Below are 20,675 nucleotides of genomic sequence, written 5' to 3' on the forward strand. Positions count from 1 at the left end.
ATTGGTCGTTTCAGTACAAGTGATTTAGCTGAAGTGACTCACTGAATAGTTTTTTTTTTTTATTTAATTTTTTTTATTTAATATTCTAGTAAATTTTTTTTTTCTCATAACTGGTTACCTCCAAGTTCTAGCACTGACACCCCCTCCCTTGACATCTCATTGAACCGTCCTCCTTTTGCTATGTTCCTAATTTTATGCTAATTTCTAATAACATTTCATACATTGCGTTTTATATGCAACCTCTGTCTCTTTGTGTTATTTTATTAATGAACTTGTGTCAACATGGAAAAATGTGAAAGTGGTTGTAAACCTCAGACAAGAAATAGGAACAAAGCCTATCCCTCTATAGTGTGTACTTGTCTCACCCCAGAGCACTATGGGCAGAGTTGTATAAAGTACTCGAAACCCATACTTGAGTAAAAGTACAAGTGCTCGATCAAAAAGTGACTTGAGTAGAAGTACTAAAGTATTCAACATTTTTTTTGTACTTTAAGTATTGCCAGTAGTTTTGAAAAAAAAAAAATTCTACTCAAGTACTGAAAGTAAAAGTACAAGTACTGTGTTATGTAGTTATTGGAGAAAGAAGTCAAAAGTTTTAACATCATATTGTTTATTATTTCAAATGCAGCTTTTATTTATACATACAGTAGCATTTATTTTCGTATGCGCTGATAATACACATGTTTTGAGCTTCATGAAACCTGCCATCTACTGTTCTGGCAGTGGTAATTTTTATAATTGTAACGAGTAACTATGCAGCACAAAAAAAAATATATCGTAGTAGAAGTATTGAAATCATTGAAAAAATGAAGTAAAAGTGGAAGTAGGAGAAAAAAATTCTACTCTAGGAAAGTACAGATACCGCCTTTCCGTACTAAGTACAGTAGTGAAGTAGTTCTACTTAGTTACTATACATCTCTGACTATGGGGGGTCTCAAAGCTCTCATCACTGAGCTCTGCAGACTTTAACTTCAGCTCTTCTTTTTTTTTCTGAAAGCTCAAACAAGCTTTATAAATTCTGGAGTTTGGATGGATGTAGAGAAGAGCAGATTGCAGGTATAACTTAAAGCAGAAAAAGGAAGAACAAGAGCGCCAAGTCATGAATGGGAATAGACAAATGACAATTTATTGCAGCAACTTGCATGTTAAAAACCAATGATCCAGAGGACAGCCAATGGGATGTAAATCTTCAGTTCCCGCAATGGGACCAGTGAGAAATAGTCAAATCAAACGGCCGACAAAACGGTCCTGTGCTGTGCAGCGATTAACAGTTCAGGTGCCGGCCAATGCTGCAGGTAGCGTGGGCTCCGTGGATGGGCAGCCTCGCAGATGTCCGTTGTGCAGCAGTGCCTGTGGGGATGGTAACCCAGAACCGGAAGTGGCGTGTGTAACCTGTCGGTTCCTCCACGGAAGCCGACAAGAATCAAAGAGCTAGACAGAATGTGGAGGGCGGGCCGCAACGTCGTTTCGGAGGTCCTCCTCCTTCATCAGGCAGGCCCGCCCCTCCACCAAAGGACACTTATATGGGAAACGCAGACAAAGGGACCTATTAACCACTTTACCACCGGAGGATTTTGCTGTCTTGCGTCCAGGCCACTTTTTGCGATTCGGCACTGTGCAACTTTAACTGACAATTGCGCGGTCATGCAACGCCGTACCCAAACAAAATTTACGTCCTTTTTTTTCCCCCATAAACAGAGCTTTCTTTTGGTGGTATTTGATCACCTCTGCACTTTTTATTTTTTGCGATATTAATAAAAAAATAAAATGCGAAAATTTTGAAAAAATAACAATATTTTTCTACTTTGACAGTTGAAAAAATATTAAATTTTTTGTCTTGTATTTAGGCCAAAATGTATTTAGCTACATGTCTTTGACAAAAAAATTCTCAATGAGCGTATTTTTAACCGCTTTATAACCGGAAGGTTTTACCCCATTCCTGACCAGGCCATATTTTGCGATTCGGCACTGCGTTACGTTAACGGACAATTGCATGGTCGTGCAACGCTGTACCCAAATGACATTTGTCCTTTTTTTTTTTTTTTTTTTTTTTCCCCCCCACAAATAGAGCTTTCTTTTGGTGGTATTTGATCACCTGTGCGATTTTTACTTTTTGCGCTATAAACAAAAAAATAGCGACAATTTTGAAAAAACATTATTTTTTACATTTTTTTTTTTTTTTTTTATCATTTTAGGCCAATTTGTTTTCTGCCACATTTTTTTGGTAAAAAAAAATCGCAATAAGCGTATTTTGATTGGTTTGCGCAAAAGTTATTACGTTTACTAACTAAGGGAAAGATTATGTCATTTTTGGTGTTTTTTTTTTTTTTTTTTGCGGGACTGTGACATTGCGGCGGACAGATCGGACCCTTGACTGACATTTTTGACACTTTTGGGGGTACCAGTGACATTTCTATAGTAATCAGTGCTATACATATGCACTGTTACTGTAAAAATGACACTGGCAGGGAAGGGGTTAATTTTTATTGGAGAGGGAGGGGTTAATGTATGCCTGGTGCTTACTGATGTGTGTGGGGGGAGGTGACTGAGTGACACAGGGACAGGTCGCAGGTTCAGCTGTGCTGAACCCTGCAATCTGACCCTGCCTGTCACTTAGGAGATCCGCCCCCCTTTGTTTACACAAGCGGGCGGATTTCCACACTAGATCCCCGACGATTGGGGAAGAGCAGCGGTGATCACCGCCGCTACTCCCCTGGCCCGACTCCCGCTGTGACTGAAAACAGCGGGAGCGAGCCTCCGGTGGCGCGCTTGCGCCGCCGAGAGAGGGGATCGTCTGGTGACGTAGGTCTACGTCGCCAGATGATAACGAGCCACTTTGCTGCAGTACACTCAACGTGATTGGTCGGCAAGTGGTTAAGCTAAAGGTAATTGGAATTAGCCTCAATGGGAGTTATTACAAGCAAAATAAAATAAAAAGAGAGAGCCCTATCAGTGGACTGCATAAAAAGTTATTGCACAAGCATAACACTTATGGATATAAAGAGACACTATACAGTATACGGTCACGTGGTAAAGAGCCAATTTCATTGGCTCTTTACCTAGATCGGGGATCGACTCTTTCCGAGGGACGAGCCTCGTCCCCGATCGCTGCTCTGAGTATAAATCAATAAATTAAGATTAAAAAAGACATAAATATTACATGATAAAAGAAGGGGAAACCACCCACCTGTATAAAACAGGTGTGGGGGCTTCCTGTCACCTGTCCTTCAACCCTGTATAAGCGATTTCCTGATACTGAATTAAAAATGTATATAAGATTTTAAAGAAACTATGGTAAAATACATTTAGATAGCACCTTAATTGTGACAGCCCTAAATATGTGTGTGGGGGACAAATGGCCACCACAACATAAGATATGCCAAAGGAGGCATAAACAACTATGCTGCAATGGAGATGCTTGCGAAGGATCCCATGAAAAACAATTCTTAGAGGAAATTGATTAGAATGACAGAATTACATCATCAATGTCTAAAAATGCTCATTATAAGATTGTATTAATTTTGAGCTCTTCATTTAACCCACCAGGGGCCAAGGAATTAAGAGTAAAAATCCAGAAGGTTTCCCTATGGCAGTATTTTTGTTTGCAGGTATAACTTGTGTGGGGGAATTGTTTCATCTGTGTATCACCTGAGGCCAGTCACTTCCCTGGATATATGAAAGTATATGGGTATATTGAAGGGTTAACAACCACTTTTAAGCAAGTCTAATAGATCCAAGTCTTTGACCTTCTGCCTAGTTGACTGGTTGTAAGAAGTGAAAACAAAACTAAGAGGGGCTGACGATCTATCCACGGTGGAGGAAAAAAGTAATTAACCCTGTGATGGGCATGACCCCTGTGATGGGCAGTCTGACTTCTACCCTGGGTAACTCAGTACCCAGATAGAAATATTGTTTGATCAGCTACGAAGGTGGTCCCCAAACTGCAATGGTTTTGTTTGCCTTTACAGCCCTCTGGACACTAATTCTTCAACTAACACCAACAATGGGATGCTGTTCCTCCCACCAAGACCATTGATGGGGGGGGTACGCTGCTCCTCCCACCAAGACCATTGATGGGGGGGGTACGCTGCTCCTCCCACCAAGACCATTGATGGGGGGGGTACGCTGCTCCTCCCACCAAGACCATTGATGGGGGGGACGCTGCTCCTCCAACCGAGACCATTGATGGGGGGGCGCTCCTCCCACGAGACCATTGATGGGGAGGGGGGCGGCGCTGTTCCTCCCTCCGAGACCATTGATGGGGGGGGGGGGGGATGCTGCTCCTCCCACCGAGACCATTGATGGGGGGGGGGGGGGGGCGCTGTCCTCCCACCGAGACCATTGATGGGGGGGGGGGATGCTGTTCCTCCCACCGAGACCATTGATGGGGGGGGGGGGAGTGCTGTTCATCCCACAGAGACCATTGATGGGGGGTGGGCGCTGTTCCTCCCACAGAGACCATTGATGGGGGGGGGGGCGCTGTTCCTCCCACAGAGACCATTGATGGGGGGGGGGGGGGATGCTGCTCCTCCAACAGAGACCATTGATGGGGGGGCGCTGTTCCTTCCACCGAGACCATTGATGGCGGGGATGCTGTTCCTCCCACAAGTCCATTGATGGGGGGGGGGGGATGCTGTTCCTCCCGTGAGACCATTGATGGGGGGGGATGGGGACTCTGTTCCTCCCACGAGGCCATTGATGGAGGGGGGGAACGCTGTTCCTCCCATGAGACCATTGATGGTGGGGAGGGGGCGCTATTCCTCCCACCACGAGACCATTGATTGGGGGGGGGGGGTGCTGGTCCTACCACTAAGACCATTGATGGGGGGGGGGGGGACATGCTGTTCCTCTCACCGCGACAAATGGTGGGGGGCGCCGTTCCTCCTCTTACTTGACCACAGCTCAATATGATTTCTTTACTCCTTTATGACCACCAAGCATGAGTCATTTACTCCAATTAATGCTGGGACCACACTGTCCACAGTCTACCCCCCCCCCCCCCAAAGACTGAAAGCCAAACTGGCCATTAGTTTAGAAATAGGATGATTCTGTTGGGGCAATCATCCTATTTCTTAACTGTAGGAGTGTTTAAGGTTCTCATTTACCTGGTATATCTAGTAGTAGTTGGTCACATTCAACTGGAATTCTTTTGCAACACTGAAGATGTTTTGTGGCTTATGAAGGTTAAATGAGTACCAGGAACATACCCCAAAATGTATAAATACATGGGTAACACTGTCACTTTATTCATTATTAGTATTTATGAAATGTGACAAGGCAGATGCTAATTGTCCAAGAACATTGTATAACTTTTATGGAAAGAGTCTTAAATACATGATCCAACCCCTTGATACCAGTAAGCCTGCAACAGGCATTAATCATCTGAGATATACATTATCTCACAAAAGTAAGTACACCCCTCACATTTTTGTAAATATTTTATTCTATCTTTTCATGTGACAACACTGAAGAAATAACACTTGCTACAATGTAAAGTAGTGAGTGCACAGCTTGTATAACAGTGTAAATTTGCTGTCCCCTCAAAATAACTCAACACACAGCCATTAATGTCTAAACCGCTGGCAACAAAAGTGAGTACACCCCTAAGTGAAAATGTCCAAGTTGGACCCAAAGTGTCAATATTTTGTGTGGCCACCATTATTTTCCAGCACTGCCTTAACCCTCTTGGGCATGGAGTTCACCAGAGCGTCACAGGTTGCTACTGGAGTCCTCTTCCACTCCTCCATGAAGACATCACGGAGCTGGTGGATGTTAGAGACCTTCGATCCTAGATGTTAGAGATGTGGCAATCCAATGCATTCATAAGAGGCGCCTTGAATTTAATATTGGCCTCTTTGACAATTATGCCCTGATGACCCTCACTAGCATTCGTATATCCTTCCTTAATTTTTGTTCCACTCTTGACCAATTTGCCCAGTTGCCTGGGCTCTCAGTTAACCCTCACTTTAATTGGTATGTACATTATATAGCAACCTTTCTTAAAGCAAAACTCCTCTTTTGTTGAGGAAAAAAACATTCCCCTCTGGGTGATCTCTGCACATTGCAGGGATTTTAACAAACTTTGTTGCAGATTCCTACCTTTTGTTATTCTGAAGAAATCACTGTTTGTTCCTCTGTGCTGAGTGGGTCAAATGGGAGTGGTTTCATAATTCTCTATCAGCTGTGGCAGCTGCAGGGCTCCAATGAGGAAAGCTGCTGGGCCTGCATCCCTTTAGACATGTTCCTATTGGGAGTATCTCACCAAAAATGACATTTTTGTTGCAGGGGATGCCAGAAATCTGACTTGTATCTTAGTGCAGACTTCTGGGAAAATTGGTGAGCCAATCACACAAGCAGGCAATTATGTTTCTGGGGGTGTGGTCAGTATACATTCTGTGTACAGAACACCTCCAGGTGGCCATATTGCATTTTCATAAAATGACAGCGGCTGCAGATTGAAAAGGAAAGGTCATTTTTAATAACATTCAATTACAATATGATTTGTGTAACAATTGTATACGCTATATTGTTTTTTTTTCTTTATTTGCTACTTTTTTCCCCACTAGTGTAGTTACCCTTTAACCTTTTCAACATAGGGGAACCTTTGAAATTACTTTACAGTCTCAGGGAACACCCTACAACTCATGATCCATTAGTGTGAATACTCCTTACACTTATGCTCATTGGGAAAAATGACCCTCTTACAGATAACTAAAAAGATCAATGGTGTCAGTGAGCACTTATCGGAGAAGTAGAAATTGCTCAAAGAACCCCTAGAAACCTCTGGAGGAACACTGGTTGAGAAACCCTGGTATTTATTAATGATGTTGGCTCCCCTTCATGGTGCTAGCCTTGCCCAGGGCATGGGTGACTACAACAGGGAACAGGGTCAGAGCAGACTCACTGGGCAAGAGATTTTTGCCTATGTCCAGAGACCTGATGATGCCCGCATCCCCAGCTGTGCCCATCTTGTCCGACTCCCCATGATCCCCCGCCTCCTCCGCCACCTCACCTGTGCCCGCCTTGCATGGATCCCCTCCCCACAATCGTTCCTCTGCCTCAGCTGTTCCACTCTTGACCAATTTGCCCAGTTGTCTGGGCTCTCTGTTAACCAAACTGAATACCATTTCAGCCTTTGATTTTACCCTTCCTAAAATAATAATGACTCTTCTGCCTAAAATCTTATACCGCGCTCGAATCCTCCCAGTCCGCGTCCCATTAATTTACTTACATGTGCTCCAGAGATGGAGCTTTTTCTTTATCTTGGCTCAGAAATGACCCAGAATACCCTAAACCACGCCTTATACACAAGGAGGTCTAAGCATACCCAAAAGAAGAATAGGTTTAGGGGAATTTGGCTGCCACCAAATTATTCCATTAACCTCACTTTACCCCTATTTCAAGTTTTAGGGAACATAAGCTTCAGGACATTTGGCACGTGCCAAATAAGTGAACTGGCAATGAGATTGGAAATCAGTTTTCTAACCCCAACTCTGACCCTGAAGAGTTGGTCAGTCATTCAGACCTTTGGCTAAAAACATCATGACTGACCAACGATGATCATCTTATGTCCAGTATCAGACTGTGGGTCCATTGTTGTGTGCAGGAGCAAGTAAAGCTGATTTACTAAAGGATTCAAGAAAGTTCAAAGATGTATGAAGCTTCACTTCAATTATCCAGTCATGTGAAAATAAAATTCTTGTTAATTTATTTAATCTGCATCTGATAGGATAATTAAAGTGGATATTCAGTGGCAGCAGTAGTTGTTGGATGGGATCAGGGGCAGCGGTGGTGGGGGGGGGGGGGATGGAATGATTGGTTGCTGTGGCAGTGGTGGGTGGAATGGGATGACTGGAAGCGGTGGTGGTACTGGGATGGAAAAGGATGAGTTGCAACGGTGGTGGGAGAGGCATAGGATGAGTGGCAGTGGTGGTGGAGAGGATGGGATGAATGGCAGCAGCAGGGGGGATAGGATGAGTGGAAGCAGTGAGGGGGGCATGGGATCAGTGGCAAGGGTGATGGTTAGGGGAATGGGATCAGTGGCAAGGATGGTGGTTGGGGGATGGTATCAGTGGCAGCAGTGAGGGTGTGAGGGGGATCAGTGGCAGCAGTGGTGGTGTGGGGGGGGGGGATAAGTGGCAGCTGTGGTAGTGGTGTGGGGGGATCAGTGGCAGCAGTGGTGGTGTGGGGCGGGGGGAGAGAGAATCAGTGGCAGCAGTGTTAATGGGGTGGGGGGGATCAGGGGCAGCAGTGGTGGTGATGTGGTGGGGGGATCAGTGGCAGCAGTAGTGGTGGGGGGGGGGAGAAGAGAGAATCAGTGGCAGTGCTGATATTGAGGGATGGGATCAGTGTCACTCACTTGCTGATCACTCGGTTCCCCCTCCTTGCTAGGTCTCAGTGTCTTCGGCTTTCTTCCTGTGTCTTCAGTAACTCCTATCCTGACATGGAGTCTCCTCACACGGTGGAGAGATCCTCCCCCTTCACTCTACTGGTCCTGCCCAAGTCAGTTGATTTTCTCTTTCAGTCTCCGGAGTCCTGACATGGCATCTCCCTACCCTGCTGATCTCAATGGGTGGATGGGTGGAAGGAGAAGATGGGCGGGACCCGTGTGCCTGTAACTGCCCATGAATGCAGGCAGAGAGAATGGGCGGGACTGTGTGCTTGTGTGAATGACCAGTGTACTATCCATAGGGCGGAGGTAGGCCCCCCCAAAGTGGCGGAATTCCAGAGCCCCGTCGCAAGTGCGACTGCTGTGACCCTGGTAGTTCCGCCACTGGCCTGCACCCCTCCTATCGTCAAGAACTCAATGACGGTGCATTGCATTTGCTTGTAATCCATTATTTACCTGCAATGTAACAGAAAAAATAGTTATTTCATTCAAATTTTTACATGTTGATAGACTATGTAAGCTAATAAAAAATGTATGCCCACTTTTGCATTGCTTTCAGTACAGCCCTCGTACAGTATGTTAGTAAAATGACTATATTTCAGTCGATTTGGGCCATGATCAATTTTTGACATTTTTATTTTGAAAATTCATTTTCGGTTTCTTTCTCCCAATCATCTTGCTTAGTGCAATTTTGAATTCCTTGTTCCTCATTGTATAAATTAGCGGATTCAACGTTGGAGTGATGACAGCATAGACTACAGGGGTCAGCTTCTCTTGCTCGGTTACTTCTTCAGAACCAGGTCTGTAATATGTAGAAAAAGAAGTGCTGTAAAACAAGGATACAACAATTAGGTGGGAGGCACACGTGGAAAAGGCTTTGTGCCGTCCTTCCTTAGACCTAATTTTTAGTATGGTGGAAATAATGTTAATATAAGATACCAAAGTCAGAACAAAAGACCCAAATCCATAGGCTCCACCAACAACATAGAGGATTAGCTCAGTCGGTAGAGTGTCATCACAAGCCAAGTTCAACAGGGGTCGGATATCACAAAAAAACTGGCTTATGACATTGGAGGAACAGAAGGATTGTTGAAAGGTACGAGTGGTGTGGATTGTCGAGTTGATGAACCCACTGATCCAGGAGCTGAAGGCTAAAAGGACACAAGTAGGAGGATTCATGACAGTCACATAATGTAAAGGGTCGCAGATGGCTACATACCGGTCATAGGCCATGGCGGCAAGCAAGGAGCATTCGATGCTCCCCAGAGCTATAAATAAATACATCTGAACAGCACAGCCCATGAAGGAAATGGAATTGGTCTTCAAAAGAAAATTAAGAAGCATTTTCGGAATGGTGACCGAGGTGTAAAATATCTCAAGAACAGATAAGTTACTGAGAAGAAAGTACATGGGAGTGTGGAGCTCGGTACCAAAGGATGTGGCAGCAATGATGAGTACATTTCCTGTTAGGGTTACTCCATACAACACAAAAATTATATAAAAGAGAGCGATCTGTACAGAGAGAAGGTCTGGAAAACCAAGGAGGGCAAACTCTGTAACTCTACTACTGTTCACCATACTCAGTCCTGGATGTCAGTCAATGACCATCATATACTAAGATATCTCTTTATACTACAGAAAAAAAAAAAAAACACGAACATAAGGAAGGCAATAAATATGTCATGTTTTAGTTAGAAATTATTTTTTTTTTTATACAAATCTATGAATAGGACTAGTTTTTTGTTTTTTTTTTTTTGTTACAAAAAAGGTCATTTTAATTTCAGGCCTATTGAGTCAAACCCGATGCCCACGGGCCGCCAATGGTCCACCAGGCCATTTCATGTGGCCTTTGCTTCTCTCTTGCAACTGTGGCACCCCTCTTGTCTCAGCCCCTCCCACCTTTTTTAAGAAGTCAGCAGCAGAGAGGAGGACAGAACTCCTCCTACAGATCCTGTACCTCTCTGTGAAGCCACAGCACCCCCTCATCTCCGCCTCCCCAGGTCTCCACATTCAGTTGACTCTGCCCCTCCTCTGGTCCTCCTCCAAAAGCTGCATCTTCTGCTTTCCAGCTCTGCTCCAGCTTCTTCCTGGCAGCAGTACACGGTGAGAGGGGTGCACTGTGATGTAAGTGAGGGTGGGGAACTCTTGACTTCTGATGATGGTGGGTGGGCTCTTGACATTTGCTGTAAAGAGGGGGGGAGGGGTGCTCTGAATATCTGGTCCTACAGATACAACCTGCCCTTTGAGGGCAACTGTAATGCTGATGCGGCCCACAATGAAATTGAGTTTAACACCTCCTTTTCACTGCCAGAGCCATTTTTAAATTATTTTAGGTCTGAAGATTACTTAAAATGCCAAACATTTTATATTTTTTCAAAGCAGCGAAAGGTGTGTACATGTTCCTATGTGCAGGTATGTTAGGGTGAGGTGGGTTCAAAAATGTTTTGGAAGAGATTTTATGTGCTTGGATGTAACTTAATTTTTACACTTTTTTCACTAAAACTTTATTTGTATCATATGGGGGACCACAAGTCCCCTATGGTATATAATGTCTTTGTGATAGGTTATCTTTAATGAGACATACCTCCTGTGTATAACATCCCCTCTGGGGTCACAACTGTCATTCCTTGGTTACTGTAGTTGTGATGCAGCTATTCATACGTAGCACTCTCTAATGTGCTATTAGTGGCAGTGCAGGCAAGTTTTTGGCTCATGGTAAAATGAGTCTCTGAAGCTGGGTCAAAAGTTTTCTTCAGTTCAGAGCTGGATGACTCGTACAGGCAGGAAACTGGTGCCTCCCTCTGGATCTGGAAGGTTGGAGAACCTTCTGGAAACTGGAGGGCGGAGGCCAGGGCAGTTGAACTGCATACTTAGGGGAGTTTGGCCAATCTCTAATGTGCTATTTGTGGCAGTGCAGGAAAGTTTTAGGCTCATGGTAAAATGAGTCTCTGAAGCTGGGTCAAAAGTTTACTTCAGTTCAGGGCTGGATGACTCATACAGGTAGGACTCTGGTGCCTCCCCCTGGATCTGGAAAGTTGGAGAACCTTCTGGAAACTGGAGGGCGGACGCCAGGTGGGTTGATCTGCATACTTAGGGGAGTTTAGCCAATCTGTAAGCAGTGGGCCTGGCATGTGGCTCAACAGCTCTTAAATATGGAGTCATGCTGGCAGGGGTGTCGGATGGAAGATGGAGTGCTGTGTAGACTGTCAGTGGCCTTTGAGGAGAAACCCTGCTGGGGGGGGAGGGGGCTCTGCCTCAGGCTGGGGCTCGAGCTGGCCTGGGGGGGATTCTGATGGCATCAGGGTCTGAATGGAATCTTCCATAAGAGGCAATGAGAGCAAAGAAGACAGTGTGAGTACAGCAGCACCTTCAGAAACTTGCAAAGGGAAAGACTGTCACATGTAGCAAGCCTTTTTGGAAGCCAGCGTAGGGGTTAAACCTTTCCTTTACTTTGCCTGGGAAACCTTCAATAGCAGGTGGGAGGGCTAATGAAGAAGCAGCCAGGTGGGCTGGTGGTTCTTGTAGTCAGTGGAACTGGGATCAGTATCTACAGTGGAGTTGGAGTCACTGCAACCTACAACGTTTGTGCTACTTTCAAAAGGAATTAGTCCTTAAGGGTCTTTTGTCTTTCTATCAGAGATTGTCAGGAGTGAGATCAATCAATAAGAACTGTACAAAGGAAGTTATCCCTGTTTTGTTGCTATCAAGTTGGGCATCCCATAATTTCTATTCCCCATCCAAGTTATTACCCCCTAATAAAACATAAAAACAAAGCTCAAAGACTGCTCCTTGTGTCTGGAGAAAATGTGGAGAATACTTCTCTTGCCTGGCTCTGCAGGAGTGGGGAACCCGATTTACCAGCAGCTCCTTTCTGGTGTAAGCAGTACACATACACAATCTGTGTTTGGAGGGAAGGGGAGTCAATGATCTAATACAGTGGTCTCCAAACTGTGGCCCAGGGGCCGAATGCAGTTCTTTGCTTGCCTTTACCCAGCCCTGTCCCCTTGGGGCACTATTCCTTCCACTGACACCAATGATAGGGCACCATTCCTTCCACTGACACCAAGAAGGAGGCACTATTCCTTCCACTGACACCAAGAATGAGGCACTATTCCTTCCACTGACACCAACAATGGGGCACTATTCCTTCCACTGACACCAACAATGGGGCACTATTCCTTCCACTGACACCAATGATGGGGCACTATCCCTTGCACTGACACCAATGATGGGGTACTATCCCTTGCACTGACACCAATGATGGGGCACTATTCCTTCCACTGATACCAAGAATGAGGCACTATTCCTTCCACTGACACCAACAACGGGGCATTGTTATTCCCACTGATATTAACAATGGGGTTCTATTCCAGCTCCTGAGACCAACGATGGGACCCTTTTCCTCCTAATACTAAAGATGGGACATTGTTTACTCCCACTGATGTCAGGGCATTTTCTACTTCCACTGGCCACACTCCGGCCCTCCTAAAGTCTAAAGGACAGTAAATTTGATTAGAAAATTTGGAGACCCCCGGTGTTAAAGACCCCCGATTGTCTCCATAAAGAGTACCTGTCACCTGACCATGCTACCAGATGGGGGCCTATTGGCCCCCTTGCAATAGCAATAAAATAACATTTTAAAAAGGAATTAAAAGCGGAGTTCCGGGCACGAAAACTTTTTTTCAGTGAACATACCCCCGGGACAGTCAGGGCTAGTACGTTCCACAATGGCTAGCCTCTGATCTGTCCCGGTTCGCACTTACCTACAAGAAGAAATACTCACTTTTAAAATTTCTTCTCCAGCGTTGCCATCTCTGTTGTGGGCAGCTGAAGCCAGCGCGATCCTCTTCTGCGTCCTCTTCCGCGTCTTCTTCTCCCAGAATGCCCCTACACCGGCCCCTCTCGTCACTTCCAGTGCGGCGCCGCATTACTCCACAGCTTCTGGGCATGCCCAGAAGCTGTTTAGCAGGGAATGCGGCGTCGCCCCGGAAGTGACGAGCGGGGCCGGTGCCGTCGCATTGATTCCTGGGAGCGATGACGTTCAGCTCCCAGGAATCATCGCAAGACAGGAAGTGACGTCGGAGTCGCGGCACAGAGGGAGGAAGCAGAGAATAGGTGAGTATTTTCAATCGACAATTACAAGGTGAGTGAAAAAAAAAATGCCTAACTATCCAATTCCTTTTCAGGTGAAGGAGACCAAGCGGATGGGCACAAAAAAAAAGGTCAATTTTTGTGCCCGGAACTCCGCTTTAAATAAATAAAATTAAAAACATTTTTAAAGCACCCCTGCATACTCCCCATATGAAAAGTGTAGCGTAGGGCAAGTATGTGTGTATAAACATCAATTGTGCTGCACATGTTGGAGTGAAAGTACAAATTCTAGGGTCATAATTCATGGTTAACTCTAAACTGATACCCCTATGGAAAATTTGGTACCATAGGTTTTTTTTTTTTTTTGCGATTCTACAGGCATGTGCAGTTTTATGACATGACATGTTTGGCGTCTATTTACTTGACGCAACCCCATTTTTTTAATATTCTACCAAATGCTGGATATAATATTGTGTTTGTTTTCACTAAATTCATTTTAGTGTATTTTTTTCCTGAAATACACCTGGGAAAATAGCTACACAAATATTGTGCAACATAAACAATTGCAACTACTACCATTTTATTCTTCAGGGTTTCTGCTTTCTAACAAAAAAAGTTAATTTTAACATGTGTGTGTGTGTGTGAAAAATGTAAAAATTTCCCAGACTGCAAGTGGCTAAACTAATTTGAAATGAGATCTAGAGATTAATACTGATAGCAAAGTAACGGATATATTAGGGAAATAAAACAAGGTGCCACAAGACCTACCTTGTGGAACAAATTCAGAGTCATTGTTATCATATAAAACGTTTCTTTGTAATATTGACCTAAAGAAGGAATGAATACGCTATATTTTTTTTTGTGCTGCATAGTTACTCGTTACTTTTAAAAAAATTACCACTGCCAGAACAGTAGATGGCAGGTTGCATAAAGCTCAAAAAAATGTGTATAATGTCATTTGTAAATCAGCGCATACGAAAATAAAGGCTGTGTATAATAAAAGCTGCTATACCAAATCTTTCCAATAAAAAGAAAATATGAAACAAACAAATAAATGGTGCTACAGCGCTTAAAGTGCATCAAGAAACTACTAACAAACACAGGTTAATCATTTGAATAAATCATTTGAAATAATAAAAAACAATATGATGTTCAAACTTTACTTCTACACAGTACTTGTACTGTAACATAGTACTTGTACTTCTACTTTCAGTACTTGAGTAGAAATTTTTTTTCAAAACTACTGGTACTTTTTACTTTTAGTACTTAAGTAGCAAATTTTTTGAAAAAAACTACTTGCAATACTTAAGTAAAAAAAATGTTGAATACTTTAGTACTTCTACTTAAGTAACTTTTTCTGCGAGCACTTCCACTTCTACTTAAGTCACTTTTTGATCGAGCACTTGTACTTTTACTCAAGTAGAAATTTCGAGTACTTTATACAAGTCTGCATGACAGTGGCGGTTGTCAGTATTGTCAGCGTCGGGGTCTCAGGCTCTGCTACAAGACAATAAATGCAGCTTCCAGTAAGTGGTTTTATTCCCTGGTTGACGCCTTAGGGAGAAATCGTCTCATCCCAAGAGATCGTCAACTATATTTATAACACAGCGTCGTACATTCTTTAATTAAGAGTGTTTGTAAACCTAATTAAACGCTGCATTTCAATCAGCTAAATACATGCCCGGTGCATCAAATCAAAAGATATTTAACCACTTGCCTACTGTGCACTTAAACACCCTTCCCATCCAGGCCAATTTTCAGCTTTCAGCGCTGTCACACTTTGACTGACAATTGCGCGGTCATGCTACACTGTACCCATATGAAATTTTTATCATTTTTTTCACACAAATAGAGCTTTCTTTTGGTGGTATTTAACCACTTTACGTCTGCTCACAGTAATACTACTGCGGCAGAGTGGCTCGTTATCGTCTGACGACGTAGTATTAACGTCGTCAGACACTCCCCCTTCTGGGCGGCGCTTGCGCTCCGCCGGAGGCTCGCTCCCGCTGTTTTCATTCACAGCGGGAGTCGGGCCAGGGGAGGAGCAGCGGCGATCGCCACTGCTCTGCCCCGATCGCCGGGGATCTAGTGTGGAGATTCGCCCGCCTGTGTAAACACAAGCGGACGGATCTCCATAGTGACAGGGAGTGACAGATCGGACTGTTCAGCATAGCTGGACATCCGATCTGTCCATGACTCACTCAGTCACCTCCCCCCCTACACGTCAGTAAGCACCAGGCATACATTAACCCCTCCCTCTCCAATAAAATTAACCCCTTCCCTGCCAGTGTCATTTTTACAGTAACAATGCATATGTATAGCACTGATTACTGCAGTAATGTCACTGGTACCCCCAAAAGTGTCAAAAATGTCAGTCAAGGGTCCGATCTGTCCGCCGCAATGTCGCAGTCCCACAAAAAAAATCGCAGATCGCCGCCATTACGCGTTAAAAAAAAAAACACCAAAAATGACAGAAATCTTTCCCTTTGTTAGTAAACGCAATAACTTTTGCGCAAACCAATCAAAATACGCTTATTGCGATTTTTTTTTACCAAACATAGGTAGCAGAAAACAAATTGGCCAAAATTTTTTTAAAAAATTGGTTTTTACATCTTTTCTGGGGGGAATTTCATATAAAAAAATGTTAAAAATATTGTTATTTTTTCAAAATAAACGCTCTTTTTTTGTTTATAGCGCAAAAAGTAAAAATCGCACAGGCGATCAAATACCACCAAAAGAAAGCTCTGTTTGTGGGAAAAAAAAGACGTAAATTTCGTTTGGGTACGGCGTCGCACGACCGCGCAATTGTCAGTTGAAGTCGCACAGCGCCGAATCGCAAAAAGTGGCCTGGACGGAAGACAGCAAAATCCTCCGGTGGTAAAGTGGTTAATCATCTCTGGGTTTTTTATTTTTTACAAAAAAAAAGAATAAAGACAGAAAATTTTGAAAAAAAAAAAAGTTTTTCTTATTTTCTTATTTATTTTGAAAATAAATTTTTTCTCCTTCACTGATGTGCGCTGATGAGGCGGCACTGATGGGCACTGATAGGCTGCACTGATGGGCACTGATGAGGTGGCACTTATGGGCACTGATGAGGTGGCACTTATGGGCACTGATGAGGAGGTACTAATATGCCACACTGATTCGCACTGATAGGCGGCATTGATAGGCGGCACTGATAGGTGGCACTGATAGGCGGCACTGATGAGCACTGATAGGTGGCACTGCTGGGCACTGAAAGGTGGCACTGAGAGGTGGCACTGCTGGGCACTGACAGGCGGCACTGATGGGCACTGATAGGCGGCACTGATGGGCACTGGCGGATGGCACTGATGTTTTCAAACAAAAAGGAATGACCGCACTTCCGATGAATTTTCAAAGAAAGGAGTATCTTTATTCCACATCAATCAAATGGCAGGTACAGTACACACTGTGAATGCAGGACAATCGGTGGACACGTTTCACGACTGGATATGTCGCTTATTCATCACCATGAAGGATGGCACTGATGGACACTGACAGGTGGCACTGCTGAGCACTGATGGGCGGCACTGATGAGCACTGATGGGCAGCACCATCAGTGCCCATAGTGCTGCCAGTCAGTGCTCATCAGTGCCTAGATGAGCAGGCACTGATGGGCACTGACTAGCAGCACTATGGGCACTGATTGTGGGCATTGATGGGGGGCACTGATGGCGGGCACTGTGGGCACTGTGTGTGTTTTTTTACCTTTAGTAATCAGGGCACTGGTGATCAGTGCCCTGATTACATCGCTGTGTGTCCCCGGCGGCTGACGGCTCCCCCTCCTTCCTCACACTGCAGGCTCTGTGTGAGGAAGGAGCGCCGGCGATGAGAGATGTTTACATATGAGATCATCTCTCATTGGACGGCTTGATCACGTGGTGAATGGCCGCTGTGATTGGCCATTCACCACGATCTGTGATGTCCCTTGGACACGGCCGACACAGATTCTCCCCGATGCGCGCTCGCGGGAGCGCGCGGGGGGCATGTCACTGGGAGGCCATTTAAAAACGGCCTCCCGAAAATTCAAGTCCGCGCTGCAGCCGTATATAGGCTGTAGCGCGGATGGGAGCAGGTTAAAGTCTTACAGTGTGTTTTCTTTAGCCACTTCCTACTGGGCACCTAAACCCCCTTCCTGCCCAGGCCAATTCTCAGCTTTCAGCGCTGTCACACTTTGAATGACAATTGCGCGGTCATGCAACAATCTACCCAAATTAAATTTTTATCATTTTTTTTCAAAGAAATAGAGCTTTCTTTTGGTATTTTGTCACTACTGGGGATTTTATTTTTTGCTGAACATACAAAAAAATAACAAAAAAAATAAAGTTTTTATGGTTTGTTATAAAATTTTGCAAACAGGTAATTTTTCTCCTTCATTGATGTGCACTGATGGGCCCTGATAGGCACTGATGGGCACTAATAGGCTGCACTGATGGGCACTGACAGGCTGCTCTGATAGGCGGCACTGATAGGCACTGATAAGGCGGCATTGATAAGGCAGCACTGATAAGGCGACACTGGTGGGAACTGATAGGTGGCACTGATGGTTGGCACTAATGGGCAGCACTGAAGAGCACTGGTAGGTGGCACTGAAGGGCACTGATAGGTGGCACTCATGGGACCGAATAGGCACTAATAGGTGGCACTGATGGACACTAATAGGTGGCACTGATCGGTGACACTCATGGACAATGATGGGTACTGGTAGGTGACACTGATAGGCAGCACTGATGATGGGGCACTGGTGGGCATAGATAGTTGGCACTGGTGGGCACTGGCAGGTGGCACTGACCTGCACTGGTAGGTGGCACTGGTAGGCACTGGTAGGTGGCACTGGGGCACAGATGCTTCTCTTCGGGACCGATGTCACTCTGGCAGCAGCCGGCAATCGGCTTTTTTTTCTCCTCATGCTGACAGTGTGAGGAGAAAAAAAAAGCTGATCTCCAGCTGCTGTTTACATCACACGATCAGCTGTCATTGGCGGACTGCTGATCACGTGGTAAGTGGCTGGCACCGGCCCCTTACTCTGATCTGTGATCAGTCGAGTCTCATGGACTCGCTAATCACAGAGCAAGCCCCGCACGCTCCGCAGGGTGCAGGCAGCTCATGCACGGGAGGACGTACATGGGTGCCCTCCTGGCAATTAAGGTCCACGCTGTAGCCGTCTGACTCTTTCGGCTATAGCGCAGACTGGAAGAGGTTAGAATAAACAATATGTGCAGTGCTAATCAAAAATTAACATATAATGGTCAGTAATAAACCTGATAAAAATATACAGTACATGTGCAAAGCAATATAACAAATGTATATATGTGAAAAATTTAATAAACCGAATCATATCATCATAGAAGTGAAATACAAAAATAATATCGAAAGATGAAGTCCTTGTATATCGCAAAAAGCATGAAGCAAATGCTCTTCAAAGATGTGCTCCAATAGTGAATATAGAGAAAATTGCTGTGACACAATCCACCACCAATCATATAGGGAGGCTTAGCAGAGTAAGTGGACCCAGTTTGGCATACGCCTAGTGAGTCAACTCATACGTTGGTGTATATACAGTGCCTTGCGAAAGTATTCGGCCCCCTTGAACTTTTCGAACTTTTGCCACATTTCAGGCTTCAAACATAAAGATATAAAACTGTAATTTTTTGTGAAGAATCAACAACCAGTGGGACACAATCATGAAGTGGAACGAAATTTATTGGATATTTCAAACTTTTTTGACAAATAAAAAACTGAAAAACTGGGCGTGCAAAATTATTCAGCCCCTTTACTTTCAGTGCAGCAAACTCTCTCCAGAAGTTCAGTGAGGATCTCTGAATGATCCAATGTTGACCTGAATGACTAATGATGATAAATAGAATCCAGTATGTGTAATCAATTCTCCGTATAAATGCACCTGCACTGTGATCGTCTCAGAGGTCCGTTTAAAGCGCAGTGTCAGGCTTATTCGGGGAGATTAAATTTAATAAGAAGAAAATGAAATGTTATATTTTGTTCTATATAGAACTATGAAGCAATGACATCCATTTTTGTTAGGTTACTGAAAGGTTAAATCTCTAACAAAAAGTGCCTATTCAACAGGTTTACCCAAGACATGCTGTGTTGACCTAAGGTAATAAATAAATAGTCTGTTGACTTTCCTTAGATATAAGTCTAAGACGCTATACCAAGGTATCTTATCTGTGTGTGGGGCCATAAACCTTAGTCGGTATTTTCTATTCTTAAACCTATTTAAAAATAAGATTTACAGATACGTTATAATCTTATATGTAACATAATATAAACAATAAAATATATATATAATTAACATACATAGATATGTAGAAAACCGTTATATATTATAATTGTTTAATTCTTGATAATTGATATTGATGACTCATCTTTGTATATCAAGAGAGGCTTCAGTAAACATTTGTAAATTGTAAGTTGTAGAAAGCATCATAAAATTTTGTTTAACCTTGCCAGGCTCTAGAACAGTGATGGCGAACGTTGGCACCCCAGATGTTTTGGAACTATATTTCCCATGATGCTCAACTACACTGCAGAGTGTGTGAGCATCATGGGAAACGTAGTTCAAAAACATCTGGGGTGCCAAGGTTCGCCATCACTGCTCTCGAAGGTCTGAGATTGTAAGTTTTTTGTCAATATAAGGTTCAAAGTTTATTTGTAGGCAAATAATGCTGTTACACTGAACCTAAGAGCAATGCAATATTGCCATCTCTGGTGACTGAATGCTACTAATTGAAGTCTTGGGTTAAAAAGTAAAATCCAATATATCTAAATAAGATATATTAAATATTAAAATGGTGTTGCCAGATTTAATCTTTATTCAGATACATGGTGGATATTAAATGGACATGTAATAGATGAGAGCATGGATAAATTATTATGTTGTTTTATGATACTCTTAAATATGGAGATATCCTCATTTAATTTTAATATACTGGTTGACCAAGAGATGTCACCCAATGACATCACCAGTTAATGGATAAGTTATCCCAACCAATGGGGATAATGTCACTCCTTCTGGGTTTAACTTATGGTAATTTTAATAGTCCTTTTTTCTATACCATATAAAAAGGCAACCCCAGATGAGACACATCACACATGACATTTGCCCATCATACATCACACATACAATACACACGCTACTACAGCTATGCATCGA

At 43.8% G+C, this 20,675-nt stretch overlaps 1 protein-coding gene and 1 long non-coding RNA gene across 2 annotated transcripts in view; both read right to left on the reverse strand.

Annotated features, from left to right (window-relative positions):
• The window catches only part of LOC309567852, a 463,599-nt gene that overhangs the window by 124,771 nt on the left and 318,153 nt on the right, over window positions 1-20,675 (reverse strand). The gene's annotated exons all lie outside the window — the stretch shown is intronic.
• Window positions 9,008-9,967, reverse strand: LOC309568280 (olfactory receptor 5V1-like; the record flags this gene model as incomplete). Its single annotated transcript, XM_082273949.1, has 1 exon — window positions 9,008-9,967. One exon carries the CDS (start codon window positions 9,965-9,967, stop codon window positions 9,008-9,010), a length of 960 nt encoding a protein of 319 aa, XP_082130075.1.

This window comes from Pelophylax lessonae (genome assembly GCF_965119305.1).
Source record: "Pelophylax lessonae genome assembly, chromosome: 12".
Lineage (NCBI taxonomy): Eukaryota > Metazoa > Chordata > Amphibia > Anura > Ranidae > Pelophylax > Pelophylax lessonae.